The sequence below is a fragment of the Mastigoproctus giganteus genome, chromosome 2, assembly GCF_048544385.1.
Source record: "Mastigoproctus giganteus isolate SK-2022 chromosome 2, ASM4854438v1, whole genome shotgun sequence".
Lineage (NCBI taxonomy): Eukaryota > Metazoa > Arthropoda > Arachnida > Uropygi > Thelyphonidae > Mastigoproctus > Mastigoproctus giganteus.
In genome coordinates this window covers 96,390,718-96,411,768 of record NC_143576.1, presented here as the reverse complement: position 1 = coordinate 96,411,768, position 21,051 = coordinate 96,390,718, and the positions used below count along the sequence as shown (strand labels likewise).

The following is a 21,051-nucleotide window of genomic DNA, read 5'->3' as shown; positions in this document are numbered from 1 at the left end:
CCTCATATGATTCGTTTTGGTGTGATGAAAATTAAAGAAGTATGGTTGTGGGAATTAGAAACTTAAATAATATGAATGGAACATGGCTATTGCGTGGTTGTAATTATGATTACAATTTAAAAGAATCGAGATGCTTCCTCAAAAAAAGGGAAATGCACATCCCGTTTTTTGGTTGTCATATATAAGACCTGTGTGTTAACCCCGATAAGGTAAGTAGTTGATGAAAAAAGCTAATAGTCATAAACGGGCGACTTTCGAACTTCTTCAGTTAGCATTGTGTAGTAGAGAACACAAAGTATTTAAAGGAAGTTTATTTCCTGTGATGCAGTTCAGTACTTGTCGAAATTTCACGTGTGTTAAGTTCCAAATAGGGGACAGGTTTAACGCATTTATTGAAGTGTATCGCCAAAACCATTCGATAACGAGAGCTTCGTGTTGAAGGATTTTGTAATTGGAATTCAATTTAATAACTGTAATTGCTGAATCAATTAACAGATCGTGATTACAGGAATGGACATGTTGTGTGTGAGTTCTGTATGCATTTGGTTGGTTTTAAAACTGTTGAAGTGATAATACGCACATGTATTAGATGTCTTGGAAGTGCCGAATTTTGCGGTAGTACTTCCTATGTAAGATGCTGTACAGTCGGATTGGAATCTTATCAAATATATGATATTATTAAAGTCTTGCCCCGAATACTTGTCTCTTTATACGTGTTGAACTTAGAACCCATTTGTTACTTATTCGAAGTAGTGCAATATCATGGCAACTCGTTGTGAAGGCATTCACAATATGAGATATAACCTAAAACGATGCCACCTTAAAAATTTTCTGTTTATTCAGAAATGGCTGTGTATTATGATGCTAAGCACTTTATATACATAGTCTAAATTTGTTCGCAGCTTGAGGCTCTAGCCCTAAATGCGCCTTAGTCTAAATACATTATTTATTATGTAGTTAGTAGTGGCAAATGTTAATTGTTCACAACTAATTACCATACATTCCTTAAAATCTGGGGATTTTAAGCCCTTGGGGATTATTAACTATATTGGTGATTGGGGCTGTTTTGGAAAAGCACATTTCAGCGAATAAGCACTAGCAATTGAACTTATTTACAACTGTAGTCATTTATAATCACTATAAGGTAATGCTAGTAGTACAAATAGAATGAACACTTCAGTTTGTGAAATTAAAACAAATGACAATAAACAATGTGATGCCAATTTTAAATGCATACCTAGTATGGACTCAAATAGCAAATATCAATTAATGTATGCATCAGAGAAAGAATTCTTTTGCATTAGAGAATAAAAAAAAAAAAAAAATACTATTTTCTAATTATGAGGAGAGATATGCATGACATTTTGATTTTAATAATATTAAAATAACATTATTTCCTCCAGCACTGTGGAGAAATTCAATCAATTTCTCATGATAATAATATAGGTAGCAAGTTTTGTTTTTGTTCCCACCAAACCTTGATGCAGCTGATAGCTGTGTGAATAGTTATAATGGGAGCAAAAACTGTGGCTGTGTGGAAATAAATCTGCTGTTGCATTAAATGGAGGAGATTGTGGAAGCTAGTAATCACTGATTTATAGACTCATTTACCTGCACTAGTGGAATGTTGCCCCCCCCTGTCATACTGCTTGTTTTTTGACAGACTGGTTTGAGGATGCGAGTGTCATAAAGGTAGATTGGCCAGCCTAGAGTCCTGACCCGTCAATCCTATATAGAACTTCAGGGATGAATCAGGTACATATGCAGAGAGAATGTCCAAATAACAGAACTGAACTGGCCACCGCTTTGAAGGCCAAATAGTGGAAAACGTTGGAAGATATTTGCACAAAAAAATGATGGAGAATGTTCTACAGAGAATAGATGCTGTCATATAAAGGCTAATGTTTTCAAAACACATTAGTTTTCTTGTAAATAAAAGTTATTTGTAGATATTCCTGTGTTTAGGTATTAATGGTATGAAAGAGAATATTGTTTATGCTGGGGGAGGGTGAAACTAGAAGCGCTTGTTAGTTGCACAGACAGTAAAGAAACAATTCTTGCAGTGATTTTGAGCAAGCAGCAAACACACTGGTGTCATTAAAAGAAATAAATTAAATAGTTTCACATATTCATGCAGTCTCACAACGATCAACATTTATGGTTAGCATCATAAATTTTGTTTATTTATTATTATTGTACTTCATTAACTGAAGTACAATTTGCTATTATTTTCATATAGGTTTAAAAAAATGTGTGTGTGTGTGTATATATATATTATTATTATTATTATTCTTTTGTATTATCATTCTATTGTGGTTTAATCCGTCTTTTGTGCATCGTTAATGCCATTGTTTTTCGCCATGTTGGCCAATTGAACATTATACGTGCCAGTGTATATTCGTTTCCAATAGTTCGATTTTCTTAAATACTGGTGTTTTTTACATATAGGTATCATTGTTAATACAATACTGGTCTTTAAGCTAGCCTTATCTCCTTTATCTTAATTTCCCATGGCCTATACATTTAGGATTTAGAAGCTTATTGCGTATTGCTAAAGAAATTTTCATGATAATTATTGATGAAAAATTTTTTTTTTTTTTTTTTTTTTTTTTTTTTATATCTGTAACAATAAGCAATTATCAATACTATTTTATAACTATATAATATTATTTATACATTTTTATATTACATCACGTGGACGTCAATCCCCTACTTCATCGGGGGCTTTGAGTGGATTGACGGCCCATTCGATGTAATGCATTACATCGAATTTATATAATGTGATGTAAAAGTTAGGCAAAAGTAATAAAAATAAATAAATATGAATATGAAGCTATCATTAGAGGCAGAAATCTAGGTTGTCGGGTCGGCTATAATGTATACGTATACCTTTTATGTGTGCATCATAACAGTAACAGAGACCTGGCTTATTGCAGTGGCTCCTACAATTTTCGCTACTGAACCCCAGACGAAGTAGTTAAAGTCATAAGACCCACAACTTTAGGTACTTACAATAATTATGCTTATGTTAACTGCATTTTATTTCAGGTAATTTGTTTTTTAGCATACAAGTTCTCTCAATTCTTCCATGGTTATTACACTTGATAGCTCAACTCCCCTGCCAAATACACAAATACACTGATAATTACCTTTTTGTCTGTATGTATATATATATATATATATATATATATATATATATATATATATATACACACACATAAATTTGAATAATGTTTGAAACTGAATCTTTCATAATAAAAAATAAAAAGGTAAAGCAAACTTCAGAGGCAGCAAAAAGCATATTCCTCTACATGATGCTTGAAATATAAAAGTAAATTAAATGATAATTAAAAAAAAATAAATAAATAATGCCAGTAGCATGGCAAGACAGAAGAGTGAAAATAGTTAAAATTAAACATAACGATCAAACCAACAGGGAGGGAAGAGAAGGGTAACAAGAGTAAAAATATTGCAGCAGAAACTCTTCAAGATAATTTAGAAAATCTAAATGCAAAGATAATAATCAATTAAATTTTGAATGCCAATTAAATAGAAATTTAATTGCATCATATAATAATTACAGTAGCATGGTGTCTTGCCATGCTACTGGCATTATTTATTTATTATTTTTTTTAATTATAATTTAATTTACTTATATATATATATATGCAGGAATGAAATAATGTTAAATTGTAAAAATGTAGAAGCCGTCCTGTAGTTGAAAATACCTGAAGCAATCCAAGAACAAACCGGACCCTAGGCAACAATGGTTAAACATAAATATTAAATTCAATAAAAAATATACATAATTAGCCAACCATGGGAAAAGATACTTTGCAAGGGACTTTGTCGAGGGCTAAACCCCTACAAAATACGTAACCCATAGCTGGCAGTGCCATCAGTTTCTGTTGTCATCTGCCTGTATAACTAGGACCGAAAGATGTCGAAATTGACACATAAGTTAGGTATTAAAATAAATTGATATAATAAAATAGAGATTAAGTAGCTTATTAATAGTAAATTTCCAGAAGACAGGCTGGATGACATTTAGCCCGACCGATAGCTGTAACAAAATAGTAAATAAGCAAAGCTGAGAACCAAATAATCTGCTAAACATAGCCCTCGACAAAGTCCCTTGCAAAGTATCTTTTCCCATGGTTGGCTAATTATGTATATTTTTTATTGAATTCAATATTTATGTTTAACCATTGTTGCCTAGGGTCCGGTTTGTTCTTGGTTTGCTTCGGGTATTTTAAACTACAGGACGGCTTCTACATTTCTACATTTTTACAATTTAACATTATTTCATTCCTGCATATATTTAACGACGGATGTAATGTTCTATCTCAGATGGCATTAATCTGATTGGTTAATATAATCTTATAATATCCCAGTTCTACGCTTTAGTAATTTGATTCTATATATATATATATATATATATATATATATATATATATATAGAATCATATAATGTAAATTTTATTATTAATCTTTAGTTATTGTGTTTCCTTTTGTGATCTACATCATTAATTGTGTTGGAATGTAAACAGTTTGGCCATAAAAAACTAAAATAAAGGGCTTAATTTCATTTTGGCATACTTTATAAAAAAAAAAGTTCTCTGCTCAAACAACAGACTTTTCTCATAAAAAAAATTGTGAATGCTTTGGGAAAAATAGCAGCATCCCCTGGCCCTATTTGTTGATCCATGCAGGTTTCACTGTTTCCATAGCAATGCCCACTTTATGTATCAAAACTAGTTCTATTGTGTGAACAGCAGCACACCTATGTATATATTCAGTCAGTGTCTAAATTTAAAAATATACACTTTTGATATAAAAAATGCATTAGCTATGTCCACTGTAATCTTAAAATAAAAGATGACATCAAAAAAGTCAACAGTTCTGAATTATTTCTTTTCATATTTTTATTTTATAAAATAGCATAATTTATTCAAGGACACTGCTATTTGCAGGAATGAAATTGGGGTTCCTTTCAGTAGGTTAAACTGTGAGTTGACTAACACTTAAAAGGTTGCAGTTGCACAACAAATTTCTGATGGCCTAATGTGATTGTCCAGGTTGCCAGTTTGATACTTCTGATTTACATAGAGTTAAGTGAAACATCTTGAGATGACAACATTTGTGTTACTATATTTAATGGATAGAATGTACTAATGTGTAGGCTTGCAATAGTTAGAATTTTAGCCTGATTAAAGGTTTTATAAACTCAAATTGTAGCGATTAATGGTTTCATTTTTTTTAATGTTTTCAACAGAATTAATAAAGGAATAACAAGAGTAAACAAAAAAATGCATTTAATAAGTATGTATTTCTTTAAGAAAAGGTCAAGTATTGGTTTACTCCAAGAAGAATAAAAAAAACAAAAAAAACTCCCCCCCCCCCAGAAAAAAATTTGTAGGCGCTAGTTCAAGTGCCACCATGCTTATTACAATCAGATGCCATCACGGTCATGTTAAAAGGTTGCTGGTTAAAACCTGTTAATATTAGCTGAAGTGGTTTTTACAGTACTAGTGAGGCAGACTAGATAATGGCAGAATACAAATAGTCCCCGACTTATGTAAGCCCGAGTTCACTTATGTAAGCATAACTTCGGACTTACGTAAATTTTTTTTGATAAATCGTAGAGCTACTTTCTGTATAATTTTTAAGAATGAAATTGAATGAAGGAACAATAAGTATAAGTTTTTATTTTTGTTCTCATACAAACTACGTTGGATAATAACCTGCGGCATAACTAGAATTTAGGTAAGTAACTAGAGTTAACACTTCAGAATGCTTTTAAGAATTCTGAAGAAATATTCAACATGTTTGAGATGGGTGAACTATGTCAAAGTGCTTCAGAGAAACCCCCCACAACATTCAAGCCACATGGACTGTGTACCATCAGCTATTTCTTCAGAGAATTATAATCTAGCCTTTGTCTCTACATCCCTTCCTTCCTTCCTTCCTTTCTGGATTGTAGAGCGAGTTCAGTTTTGTTTGAGAGTGAAGTGAGAGCTTTCATTTGCATTTTGTAATATTTGTTACACATGGAGGGTTATTGTGATGAAGTTGAAATTCACAACGTCCTACCATTTTCAACGACTTTGTGTCAAACTATCATTGTGTAGTGCACACTTCGTTCACATGTCGTAAGATGTGACAGCATATCTTGTAACTAAACCCTGCGAAGTTCTTTACAGATAGTTATTGTATATAACTATTGTTTGTCATTCTTCTGACGATATTATGTAGTTTTTGTGACTTTGGTATATGAGGGATATATTAGCAATATTTTATTAGTAATTCCCGAGTTATGTAAAAATCGACTTATGTAAGAAGTCCTGGAGTGTATCTCTTATCGTATGTCAGGGACAGACTGTACTTAAAAAATCTTTATGATATAGGAATAAATTAAATTTTATTATTTTTTATGTATAATGCATGCATTTTTAATTAAATTGGTTTAACTTGTTTAGTAATGGAGAATTTCAAGAATATAGCAGTGTCACCAGCGAGGAAGAAGAAACTCAGCAAGAGAAGAAACTTCGTATAACAAGGGAGTATCTTGAAGAAATAAAGAAGCAAGGTAATAAATTTCTAATTTTATTAATTACTTCCTAATTATTTAGAATAATATGCATCTGAAATGGAGACATTTCAGATGCATATTAACCTATATGTCTATTTGTCACTCTAAATGGTTGTGTCACTCTCTCTCCACCTGCATGGAATCATTGTAGAGGTATTTTGAGAGAACGTTAGAAGACACTCTTTTACAATTCCTTTGATGGACAGGTGCTGGCAAAGTCAACGAAAATTCCGGCTCAGAATCAGTTGGTTGGAGATGGGCCCCCAGCTCTTGGCTGGTCACACTTTTGTTGATCTGGCCAAGACCTGTATAAACACCTTCCCTACTTTCTCCAGAACATAGAGGAAGATCATTACTTGATCTTGTAGAGTGTAATGCTATTGAAACTGTAGCTCATGTTGCCTTGCGCGCACCGGTCCTATGGTATGGGCATTAAAAGGATTAAAAGGCATGATGCAGTTGTAAGTCTTGTAAATAGCTGGTTGTGTCAAAAAGGTTAGTTGACTCTTGTGGAATATACCACTACAGAGGGTTTGAGAAAGCTGGATCTCCTCTGTGTAAAGGATGGTGTCTCATACCTCTTAGATGCCCAAGTAGTTGGTTCTGGGTATTCACTAGAGGCATCTCATCACATAAAGAAGAGAAAGTACAATGGAAACATCAGTCTTACCCAGCATACCAATAATGAGTTTGCAACTATGCCTTTAGTTTCCACAATTACTCTAAACTACAGAGGAGTCTGCTGTCAGACCTCTGCTAGACGTTTCCATTTACAGCATCTGAGATTATCCAGAAGTGAATTGAAAATGATCTCTCTCTCTGTGTTGTGGGCGCCTCCGTAGCCAGGTGGGAAGGAGCAGCAGTGCGTAGCACATGCTTCTTGATTAGACCGGGGTTCGAGCCCGTCACCACCAAATACGGAGTATGCGGAAAGGTCAAGGAATGACCACCGCATATCCCGGAGCAATATGGCCTTAGTTGCTAATGCTCCTAAAAACCAAATAACAACAACTCTCTGTGTGTTGCATGGTACCCTTGGCTGCTGGCGGGTACCAGCAAATGACTATTGTGGTGCGAGAACCCGCTATAGTAGTTTTTGAAGGTGTATTTATGTAGGCTACCACTGCCATTAAAGTTGGAATGATGAAAATAAAAAATAACTTCAGTAATAGAGAAAATCATGGAGGCAATGATCAAAGGTGGAATTCAGGATTATTTAGATAGAAATGGAATTCTGGAGGATACTCAGTGTGGTTTTGTAAATGGAAAAAGTTTAACAAATCTGGTTAACTATTTTGAAAGGGTCACTTATGAGCTCGATTTTAGAATAATTTCGACAATGTTTATTTGGATTTCAGCAAAGCATTTGACTCAGTCCCACATGAGCGATTACTTTATAAGCTGCAACAGGTTGGAATCACAGGGAACCTCGGATGGATAGCAGGATTGCTTCAGGGCAGGAGGCAGAGGGTTGTGATAAATGGTTATTCCTCAGATTGGGTTGATGTAAGGAGTGGAGTCCCCCAAGGATCAGTATTAGGATCACTATTGTTTTTGATTTTCATAAATGAAATCGATAGAGGGAGTGATGTCTAAATTTTCAGATGTGAAAAGATTGATAGAGTAATTAATGATCACTGCCAAGCAGAGCTTCAGAGAAACCTAGATAGATTTCAGGGATGGTCAAAAAAATGGCAGCTATGCTTTAATCTAGCAAAGTGTAAGGTATTACACCTGGGGAACAGTAACCCCAAAATAATTTACACACTTGATGGATCTGAACTAAGGCCAGTGGTGGAGCAAAGGGACTTTGGTGTTATGATACAGTCAGAAATGTTCTTCGAGCATTATAGACAGGTTGCAAGGAAGGCCCATGGTGTCCCATTGTTAATTTATCGAACATTTGCTAGTAGAGATAAAGACATCATAATCCCATTATATAAGGCTATTGTTAGACCACACTTGGAATTCTGTGTTAAAGTATGGAGACTGCACCTAAAGGAAGACTAAGCTTCTTGAAAGGGTCCAAAGAGAGGTAACTCACCTGGTGAGTTTGGCAGAAGGGCGTCCATATGAGGAAAGACTTTGAATATGTGGGTTGCAGAGCTTGGAAACTAGCCCCGGGTGCCAAGCGTTATAGTGATCAAGCGATTCTCAGTGATTTCTAGAGCGTTTTTCTCGAAGCTGCAGTTTTTGTTCAGTTAAAAAAGTTTTCTTACGTTTTCATTAAATACTAGTAAACTTAGACTTACGATCTGTAACTAAGTTTCAGAAAGGCAAATCACCTTTCTTTTTTCCTTTTAAACTAATATACTAACTTTTATACCGCTTGGTCACTCTAGTGGCACTGCTCCTGCCTCCCCGTGGCGGGGCCGGTAACCTGGGAGAAGAAATCCACTCTCCCGGGGCTGAAAGGAGCAAAGATGGATAATAATACGTTCCCACCTTTAGAGCCTCCGAGCTCAAAACTAGCGACAAAACACACTGATGATGATGACTTCTCCCAACCCAAGAGGTTGAAAACAAATCCTCAAGAGGAGATACCAGCATTTCTCATACTGCACTCTACATCAGACCAGCCTTTGAGTAAATTGTCCCCATTCCTTGTGCAAAAATGCTTAGAGGCTGTGGCAGGTTCACCAAAATCAGTAAGGCGACTCCAGTCTGGGGATCTTCTGGTAGAGACCATGAAATCCCAGCATTCTGCAAAGTTATTAAATCTGACAACTTTTGGCGGACATCCAATAAAAGTCACTCCCCATGCCACCTTAAATTCCTCCAAGGGAGTAATTGCAGAATGGGACTTATTAACCGTATCAGAGGAGGAAATAGTCAAAGAGCTACGAGAACAAAGAGTCATCCAAGCCAGGAGAATCATGACTCATAAAGATGGTACTCTCATTCCAACAAGGAGCATAATCCTCACTTTTAGCTCTCCCATCTTACCAACATCTGTCAAAGCAGGCTATCTCCATTGCCGTGTCCGACCCTACATCCCAAACCCAATCAGGTGCTATAAGTGCCAAAAATATGGACACTCTCAGACTGCATGTAGAGGTGAGGCAATATGTCCTAACTGCGGATCGAAAGACCACAACCAATCCGATTGCAATGCTACCACTCCTAATTGCCCAAATTGTAAAGGTAATCACCCAGCTTTCTCCAAAATATGCGAACTATGGAAGCAAGGGAAAAAAATACAGAAATATAAAGTGGAAAACAAAGTCACTTATTCAGAGGCGAGAAGAGAAATAATCAAAATGGAGCCAAAGCGTACGTATGCCACAGTTGCCAAACAGGTGCAATCAGTAAGTATCCAAACGGACGTTACAGTTCCTCCTAATACGTCTATCGCGAATTGGGCACGATCCATACTCACTTCTCCCAAACAGTGTCCTTCACAACAAACAACTGAACAAGCCAGCAATACTCCAATCTCCATTCCAGCCGATGCGTCAACAATGAAACCAAAAGCTACAGAAACCCCAATGGTGCATCCACGGATTTCAACGGAAATGGATATTGATCAGGAGAAAAATTCAGATGATGGAATTTTAGAACTCCACGCAACTGACGAGATGGACACAACACGTCCTTTCTTTCCTAAGAAAGACAAAGTAAAAATAGAGAGGTATAAACAAGCTACAACCAAAAAACTGTCAGAAGCAAAAACAACTAACAAGAACGCATAATGGAAAAAATTCTTCAGTGGAATTGTAGAGGCTTTCGTAATGCAAAAGATGACTTGCATGATCTCGTAAACCGCTATGAACCAGCATGTATATCCCTACAAGAAACCTATTTAAATCCACAAGTGTGTCCTGCCATTAAAAATTATACCATGTTCAGAAGAGATAGGAGTATCGACTCACCGGCCCGTGGAGGCGTGGCGGTTCTTGTTAGAAATAATATTCCATCTAAACCTGTTGCTCTTCAGACTCCTTTTGAGGTAGTGGCAACGCGCACAGAAATTGGCATGACTATTACAATAGCATCAATATATATTCCCCCAAATTCCTCAATCTCCTCAGAAAATCTAGAAAATTTAATAGACCAGCTACCACCTCCTTTCTATTTACTCGGAGACTTCAATGCTCATCACTCGCTGTGGGGATCTCCAACAATCGACAAAAGAGGTAAACAAATAGAAAATCTTCTCGATGTGTGCCAACTTACCCTTTTGAATACTGGAGAGCCTACCTATATACATTTTTTCTACAGGATCCATGAGTGCAATAGACCTTTCAATCTGCTCTCCCTCCATATGTACTAATACGGAGTGGTCTGTTCTTGAAAATCCACTAAATAGTGATCATCTACCAATTCTCTGCAAGCTGTAAACACGGGTAAACTCCCCTTTGCCGGGTCGCTGCAAATGGAAATTTCGTAGGGCACACTGGAATGAATATGCTTCAAATGTTCAGTTAGATGATGAAATAATTCAACTTCAACCCATAGATTATGTCACAGAACATATAACTAATCAAATATTACAAGCTGCCAACTCTACAATACCAAAGTCCTTGCCTGGGAAACGCAAACACAATAATTACTGGTGGAATCCGGATTGCACATTCGCTAAACAGGAAAAAAATAGGGCTTGGAATTTGTTCCACAAATTCCCCACAACCAGTAACCTAATTAGTTTTAAAAGATTGAAAGCTAAGTTCCGCCAAATAAGAAGGAAAGCAAAAAGAGAAGCATGGATTAGCTTTTCCTCTAGTATAAACAAGGACACAGATATCAGACTCATCTGGAAGAAAATACAAACAATTGATGGCAAATATGTCCAGTCCCCGGCCTCAATATTAAACTGGAAAGGAAAGGAGTTGTCCTCTCCGGCAGAAATTGCAAATGCCTTAGCCGAATCATTTGCCAGTATATCAGGCGTATCCACCTACAACCCAATCTTTCAGAAAATTAAAAAATCATCAGAGCAGCATAAGATCAATTTCTCCACTAGAGTTTCACACCTGTACAACCAGCCATTTACATTAACAGAACTTTTAGGGGCGCTCAATAAAACTTCCAGTAGTGCTGCTGGTCCAGATGGGATCTACTACGTCATGATAAGCCAACTAAACAACAGAACAAAAAGGGCATTGTTAAAATATTACAATCGAATATTTCTGGAAAATACTTACCCAAACTCCTGACGTCACTCAATTATACTAGCCTTTCCAAAGCCAGGAAAGGATTGCAGCTTTCCACATAATTACAGGCCGATTTCACTGACCAGCTGCTTAGGCAAAGTCCTGGAAAAAATGGTTCACAGGCGGCTAACGTGGTTCCTGGAAACTAACAACTTGCAAAATCACAACCAGTACGGGTTTCGAAAGAACCGGTCCACGTTAGATGTAATGATAAAAGCAGAAGCAAACATCCGAAATGCCTTCATATGGGGAAAACATCTGGTCATGATCAATCTTGATATTGAGAAAGCCTTTGATAACACCTGGCGATACGGTGTACTTCAAGATCTTCATTCTTTTGGCTTGAGAGGTCATTTACCCCACTTTATACAAAACTTCCTATGCCACAGAACATTTCAGGTTAGATACATGAACAATTTATCTAAATCATTTGAACAAGAGGAGGGTATTCCTCAGGGGTCCATTCTTAGTCCGACGTTATTTTCAATAAGAATTACAAACATGACACAGGATGTACCTAATACAGTAGAATCGTATATGTTCGCTGATGACCTCGTTGTTTCTTGTCAATCCCAAACCATGAACACTATTGAAAGACAACTTCAAATTTCCATCGCTAAAATTGAATCATGGACATTGCGGAATGGCTATTCCCTATTAGAAAAGAAATCTAGTGCAATTCATTTTTGTAAAAAACGCAAACTTCACCCGGATCCAGAAATATTTTTAAAAAACAACCTGATTCCTGTCACTAACAATTTCCGTCTGTTGGGGTTATATTTAGATAACAAACTTAATTTTGCTTCCCATATTGCTTTCCTTCGAACTACATGTCTTAAAAAACTGAACATCCTGAGAGCAGTCTCTGCTAAGTCCTGGGGTGCTGACAGAAGCTCTCTCCTTCATCTGTATAGAGCTTTAATAAGATCACGATTAGATTATGGATCACCTGTCTATGACTCCGCTAGGAAAAGTTCACTATTACGTCTAAACACCATACAGCATAGTGCTCTTAGGATAGCTGTGGGAGCCTTCAGAACATCTCCGGTCCACAGCCTGTATATTGAGGCAAATGAACCCTCTTGCATCTCAGGAGAAAATCCTTATTGTGTAATTATGCAGCAAAAATTAAAAGCATGCCATTCCACCCTAGCTGGCAGTACCTGTTTGATCCTCAATATGTTGAATTATATCACAATAAGCCTAATGAAAACCGCCCCTCAGGGATTCGACTGCAAGAACTCACGATCAGTTGGGATCTTAAATTTCACAACATATTCCAAGACCTTGCTACTCCTGAAACTCCCTGGACTGAACTCTCACCTCTCTGCGACAATTTCTTTTCAAGATGGGGAAAATCCTTTCTGGCAAATATAAACTATCAACAGCTCCATAAAACTCATTTGTTGGAAAACTCAGATAAAGTACCTATCTATACTGATGGCTCCAAAACAGACGCAGCCGTTGGTGCTGCAGCAGTTTCTTCTGCCTTCTCAGTTGCTGTGTCTCTTCCTACGGAATGCACTAGCTATACTGCAGAATTATTTGCAATTAAACTAGCTCTAGATAGAATACACAACAGCTGTATAAAGCAATCTCTGATATACACAGACTCCTTAAGCGCAATCACTGCCATTCAAACTACCATGTCGCCCTCTCATCCGATTCTTAAAGAGATACGGTCCAAGTTATTTTACTGTAAAAAAGCCAACCAAAAGGTTACCTTCTGCTGGATACCTGGTCATGCAGGCATTCCAGGTAATGAACAAGTGGACGCCGCCGCTAAACACCCTGACTCAAGCACTTCCAGGCAACAAACAGTGCCCTACACCGACTACAAATCCATCATTGAAACATCAAGTAGGAAGCAATGGCTGACCTCTGGAAAGCTCAAATAAATAATAAACTGGTGCAGATAAAAAAAAGAGCCAAAATTGTGGACATCTAGTATCAGGAAAAGCAGGCGACAAGAAGTAATTCTAGCAAGGCTCCGCATCGGACACTCACATCCAACTCATCTGTATTTGCTTATGGGAGAGAACCCTCCTCAGTGTTTGTTGTGCCAGTCGCAGTTGACAATATATCATATTCTCATTGAATGTCCCCAACTTTCAACTATCAGAAAATCAACCTTTACCTCCCTATCCCATTTGAAGGAACCGATAACCTTATTGCAGATTCTTGGCAATGATGCAAATTTGGAGGAACTGTTTACTTATTTGAAACAGATAAATCTCTATAATAGCCTATGATCACAATAACATGAGAAATTTGTGATAAGCAAATATCGAACAGGCACAATATGGCCCAAGAGGCCCTTGTGCCAGAAAACCCAAATACAACAACAACAACAGCTTGGAAACTAGGCATCTTAGAGGAGACTTAATTGAGGTGTTTAAGGCTCTGAGAAGCATAAGTAATATGAATGAGGACGAAATTTTCATGGTTATAAATCATTCTAGAACAAGAGGCCATAATTTCAAGTTACCAAGGGAAATGTTTAGACTGGATTGTAGGAAGTTTTATTTTAGCCAGCGAGTTATAAAAAAATTCTGGAATAAGTTACCTACATGGGTGGCAGAGGTTGACACTTTGGGGAAATTCAAAAGTCAGCTGGATAGTTACCTATGGGAGGAGGGAAACACATGGGTCATCTATTTCTTTTATTAATTATTTATTTTTTAAAATTTTCTTATTATTTTATTCTTTTTTTTTTCCAATGTGAAAACATCTTTGGCAGCACCTACTAAATTTCGGACTGTAGTAAAACCAATTTGTCATGATTTTGCGACGCAGAAATGTCGTCATTCCAGTGTGACTTACTGGATCAAAGTTAGTTATGTCAATCCGGATATGATGTACCGAATCAAAGTTAGTGTGTTATCCTCATTAGCTGATATATGTACAGCAGAAAGGCCTACCAATTCAAAGTTAGTGCATTAGCATGATTAGCTGATATATCTACAGCGGAAATGACGTTCATTTTCGGAAATGACGTACAAAATCAAATTTAGTGAGTTGGCATCATTAGCTGATTTCATTGGCACATTGTAGGCACATTGGCACTTTGTAAACATTGTAGGTTTACCAAACTGCCTAATCATAGCAAATAGATCGTGCTTATGTTGAACCCGGTATTAGGTTGAGTTAGGGATTGTCCTTAGGAAGGCCAAATTGTTTTCGATACAGCTATTAATGTATTCTTTGGATTGATCTTGCTCACGGGTCAGTTTTGTATCTTTACCTATGTATTTGAAAGCCACCATCAAAGAGTCTCTTATTCTCAATCTCATTATCTTGATTGCTGCGTAAAGGAAATCATATGGAGTAACACAGCATCAGTCAGATCATCAGAGCTTGCTCGTTGCCATCATGAACAGTCACTTGTAAATTTTCTGAACATTCTGAATTGGAAAAGGACAGTTCCTCTGTGTGCTCATCAAACTGTAGGCTCTACGGTACTTTAGTTTCTCATGGGGCAATTCTAAGATATTTTTCATCGCACCACAAAAACATTTGCTTTTGCGCAATGAGATTTTCCTTGATCGGAACTGCTTTGCTTAAGTCATCTTTAGCCAAATTAATTTCCATGTGACTCATCAAAGAACGACTGATCTATTGTGATTTGATACAATCAATAGGGAAGAGTCAACCACATATAGAAGCCAGGCTTTAAACGCTTGCTTTCTTACTAACCCGATCGAATAGCTCGGCTTGTGTATTTTCTTGCATTTTATGTGCACGTTTATACAATGATCTTTGTCGATCTTCCTTGGGAAGCGATGGACCATTATGTTGACTGAAACAGGCACATCGATCACTTGGCCCAGAATGCCAATTTGTCCGTATGCATATCTCAGGCACTTTATTTGCACGAACGGTAAGCAAAGAAAAATAAGCCTCTCTGTCACTAAATCCAACTTCTGTAAATGCGATGAAATTTCTGGGTAGACAACACAGCTTGACAATCAGATAAGGAAGTGGAGAAAGAAAAAGGCCTAGGGGTAATTGTGCAGGCAGATGTGAAGTTTTCTGAGCAATGCAATCAGGCTGCCAAAGCAGCTCATGGGCGATACAGGAATTTTGCTACAGGGATAAGGAGGTGATTATCCCCTTGTATAAGTTAGTGGTCAAGAAGCACCTTGATTACAGGTGTGGAGGCCTCATTTTAGGAAGGACGTAGAGTTTTTGGAATGAGTACAGAGAAGGGCAACTAGATTGTGAGAGTGAACAAAAGGTTGCTCTTACCAAGAAAGGCTTAATTTCTACAAATTGCAGCATCTGGTAACTAGGCATCTTCATGGCGATATGCTTGAGGTGTATAGGGCCTTGAATGGTTTAAGCAAGCTCAGTACTAATGAGATTCTTTCTCTCACTGAAGTTACACACCTAAGGGGGCATAATTCAAATTGAGGAAAAAGTTGTAGAATAGATGTGCAGAAATTTCCCTTTAGCCTGCAGGTGGTTGATTGCTGGAACAAACTTCCATCGGTCGTTGTTGGAAGTAGAGCTTAAATAAATTCAAGGTAGAACTGGACAAATGTTTGGAGTAAATGGGGAAGTGAAGTGGAAAGTTTTTTTTTTTGGCTGATGCTGTATAAGCTTGCTTTCTTGCATCATATGCCTCTGCTAATGCTACAATAGTGTCTGGTCATTGTTGGAAGTAGAGCTTAAATAAATTGAAGGTAGAACTGGACAAACTTTTGGAGTAAATGGAGAAGTGAAGTGGAAATTTTTTTTTTTTGGCTGATGCTGTGTAAGCTTGCTTTTTTGCATCGTATGCCTCTGCTAATGCTAAAAAAGTGTCCATTAAATCAAGTTCCCTGAAATTGAGGGCTTACTGTATTGTACTATACTGGGCATAACTTTTTTGATGCTCCTCTTAGACCGTTAAAATTAGTTATGAAAAGTTTCATTTTATACCCTAATATGGGACCAATGGCATGTGTAATTTACAACTTCATTGTAACTGTTTTTACAGCAGCCAATGTACATAATTTCCAACAGCTTTCAATGGCTCGTGCACTTTTTTGTGGAAACATGGATTTGATCACTTAACCATCGTTGTAATTATCTCTTTGGAATTAGTATTAGGGATGGCAGATCTTTTGTATTTTCTGTGGTAATAGATTTTTATTATTTATTTATTTATTTTTTTTTTGTACAATTATCAGTTATCATGTGCATTAATCCATTGTCAAATAAACTTTGAATTTTATAGAGCAAGAGGATGCAGAAACGGAAGATATTGACCAAAGTGCAATTGCTCACAGATTAAAACAGAATGCAGTAAGTTTTCCACATTTTAAAGATAAAATTTTCTTTTACATTAAACTTGATTTTGGTTGTACCAACTTCTGTAAGTTTTCCTGGTTAGACAGTAAATTAATATTATCTCTAAAAAAGAACAAAAATTACTAAAATATAGAGATTATATAAAGATGTTGAAATTTAAAGTAATATGATAAAACCTCTGATAAAAAGATTTGTAGTAAGTTTGTTTGAGTGAACAGATCACATATACATATCTGTCAATTCTTAGAAATCAAATGTTTTTATACACATCAGCTTTTAGCTGAAAATAGAAACAAGGTGAAAAAATTTTTTGTAATAAGCAAATTTTAATAAGAATCATCTACAGATTTTGTATGTTAGGCTTAATTGGCAAGTTGCTTTTTGTCAGTAGGGAAATTTAAAAAACACACACACACACACACACACACACACACACACACACACACACACACACACACACACACACACACACACACACACACACACACACAGAGAGAGAGAGAGAGAGAGAGAGAGAGAGAGAGAGAGAGAGAGAGAGAGAGAGAGAGAGAGAGAGAGAGAGAGAGAGAGAGAGAGAGAGAGAGAGAGAGAGAGAGAGAGACTTGGCAATTAAGTATAAAGTTCCCCAAACTGCTATTGTGATTGTGTTCAATAAATTTGAAAATAAACAGAAGTAGTATGTTGTAGTTTAAACATCCTCCAGCAGATGTTGGTACAGAGATTGCCCTGTAGGCTGACTTGCATGTAGCAACCAGTTTTGTTAATAGTATTGATATTCCATGTCATGATTTTGCAATAAAGCAATGGATGATTATCAGACTTTGCTTTAAACTGGGAAATTCTGCAGCAGAAATGAATGAAATATTAAAAACTGTGTATGGTGATAAAACATTAAGTTGTACCAGTGTGTGTTTGAATGGAAAGTATAATGATATAAGACTAAAATGGGCTCCTCCGTAGCCAGGTGGGCAGGAGCAGCTGTGAGTAGAACACGCTTCTTGATTAGACCGGGGTTCGAGCCCGTGACCACCAAATACGGAGGATATGGAAAAGTCAGGGAATGACCACCACATTTCCCCGGAGCAATATGGCCTCAGTTGCTAATGCTCCTGAAAACCAAATAACAAACAAGACTGACATGAAGATGTTCTTGATGATCCAAGAAGTGGATGGCCATCGACCTTTTCAAATGCAAAAGTTCGGAAATTGTCATTTGATCCTTAGAATGATGGCTGATAAGTTGGACAGGGAGGAGACAATTTGTTAAATTCTGCATGAAGATTTAGGGAAAAGGAAAGTCTGCGCAAAATTTATGCTGCACAGCCTCACCGATGAGAAGTAAAAGAGTTTCGTCATGTCAAGACAATCCTAATTTCCTCGACTGTATTGTTACTGGATGTGGATATTGGATGCTTCAGTAAAATCATGAGATGAAGCATCAGAGCATGTAGTGGACTTCAAAATCACCAAGGTCCAAAACATTTTGTTTACGAAAGTCCAGAATTAAGACGATGCTGATCTAGTTTTTATGACAAACTTTGTAATTCACAAGCAATTTGTACCTGAAGGGGAAAAGCAATGCTTTGCTCTACGTACAAGTGCTTCAGTGACTATTGAAGAGCATTTCCCAGTGAGGCCACAATTTTGAGCAAAAGGCAGCTGGTTCTTGTTGCACAAAAGGGGGGAGAGAGTCAGTGCTGTGTTCTACATACAGATGCTTTAATAACTATTGAAGTGCATTTCTCAGGTGATGGTCGCAGTTTCGAGAGAAAGTCAGGTTGTTTCACTTCAGTCCCACTGTCATTCTTGTTGCAAGACATTTCTGACAAAACATGGTATGTATAGCTCAACCATCTATTGTTGGTTGATCTGTACATGCCAAAAGGATGTTGAAGACATAAAGAAAAACATAACTGCCAAACCGAGCATCATCTCTTTGGACACCTTCACTGACTTTTCAGAAACTTTTAGAATGGTATAATAACTGCATTCTAGCATGTGGTGATTACTTGCATATTTGAACTCCTTCACTTTATGTTATTTTTATTATACTATTCTGTGAACTTTATTGCCACACCTTGTGTATATATATATAGTTTACTTGCTACTATGTGGTATTTAAGGTTGATAAGTATGTGCCAAGAAATTGAATAACATTATTATAAAATATCCACATAATACTAGATGGCTTTGAGTCACTGAAGAAATGGGTGCTTGCTCTAAAGACAAAACTGGGAGCAAGCCAGGACTTATATGTAGTGACCTTCCCGGTAATGCACCTGTGATTCAGGATCCTACAACATAATAATTAAGAGCATACTGCTCCGATTCAAGAAAAATTGGTTTCATTAGGAAATTCCATTGCCAGGGAAATGGAACATTTTTTTTTTAATAAGCAAAGCTGGAGCAAAAATAAGCAAGGCTTTTTAATAAGGAAAGCTACAGCGAAGTTATATCTCCAAAAATTGATAATTGTTGGTGTTACCAACAGATTGATAGATTTTAAGGGAGCATTATTATTATTAATGTGTAAAATAAGATGTAAAATCATTCAAACTGATGATTTGTTGGATTAATATAGGACAGTGCCAAAAAAATGTTTTGAGGTAGGTCTGAATATGAAGGCATAATTGAGGGACTCTATGCTGAAAGAAATCCTGGCAACTCCGGATTTATGACAGAGAAGCCTTTTTTCACTTGATCTTATTGTTGAATATAATTGATGATAAAGAATTTCCATTTTTTTGAAAAAACTTAGGGTTTCTCCATCTTGTTCTTTTCACAAAAAAGTTATGTAAAGCTATATTAAAGAGTTGCACCTTCACGATGGTGGAACTGTTAGTAGCCCTGGGTATTATCGCTATGTGTAAGTCCTGAAATCTGGCACCTAGCAAACTGTAGGTGACCACCGAGGTGTGAAACAACGTAAGCAGGGTCGAGGTGTGGCACCCACACCACACAGAGAAATGCCTTTCCTCTGTGTTACTAGGCAACACTAGGTGATAGATGATGACTGGTGGTATTGCACCTGTCATCATCTATCACCTTTGCTTATTGGAGGCTTGAAGTGGTGAACCCCTGTTTAATCTCGAGAGCAAAGCTCTTCCATCACGCAGTATGATTCTCTTTTAAGGCTGTGATGGACATCATGGCAAGATCCAGTATTCCTTAAATTTTGAGGGTACAGCTCTAAAACAGTGTTTGCAGGCCGGCCACTAGATAGTCCACCAGACCGAACCAATTGGTAACTCTCTAGGAGACTTCTGGATCAGCTAATGCATAATCTCGCTGCTTTTACTCTGCCAGATAGTGACTGTAGGGAGTCCAAGTAGTGGGGAGGGGGCATTGTCAAGGCCATATTATGTCAAGAAGCTGGATATATTCTTATAATGTGTACACCATATCTAAAAGTTTCATTAGTTCATACATGGCCTCCCCACCTTGTTTTACTACTGAATACATCAGGAATAGCCAAACTAAAAAAATTATCTGCAAAAAGATCTGAACTTCCCAATCACCTCCTCATTCATTTCACAAATATATGTGGTCTCGGTTGTAATCTCGATGATGTACATTTTCACAGAATCCCAGTTATCAGTTGATTCAACCACTGTTCATCTGAGTTGTTTGAATTATTTGATGTGTGATTCCTTTTGCGTCATAGTTGGTACTTGTGCATATGTCCATTCCGATATTCCCTGTTAGAGGCTTAGTAATTTGGAGTCTCTTCTCTGGCTTAAAATCTCTATCCCACATTCTGTCAAATTTAGTGATAACGGGAGAACGATAGTTCTTCCAACTCCACTAATCACTTGGAACTCTTTGACTTCCTCTCTTTGAAACTTGGTGATTTTAATGTTCACAGTTCCATCTGGCTTCCATTTTTTAGTCACACGGACCTAGCTGGTCAAGATGCTGAGACTTTTGCAGTTACTAATGACCTTGCACAGATTGTTCATTTACATACCAGAATACCGAACAGTCCTAACCACACAGCCAACACACTTGATC

At 36.9% G+C, this 21,051-nt stretch overlaps 1 protein-coding gene across 1 annotated transcript in view; it reads left to right on the top strand.

The window, feature by feature from the left end:
• Nucleotides 1–21,051, top strand: part of U3-55K (U3 small nuclear riboprotein factor 55K) — a 148,160-nt gene that overhangs the window by 4,794 nt on the left and 122,315 nt on the right. Inside the window, exons 3-4 of the mRNA XM_090389983.1 lie at nucleotides 6,480–6,589; nucleotides 16,967–17,034. Coding sequence (XP_090246109.1) covers nucleotides 6,480–6,589; nucleotides 16,967–17,034 — 178 coding nt within the window. The remainder of the gene's footprint in view (nucleotides 1–6,479; nucleotides 6,590–16,966; nucleotides 17,035–21,051) is intronic.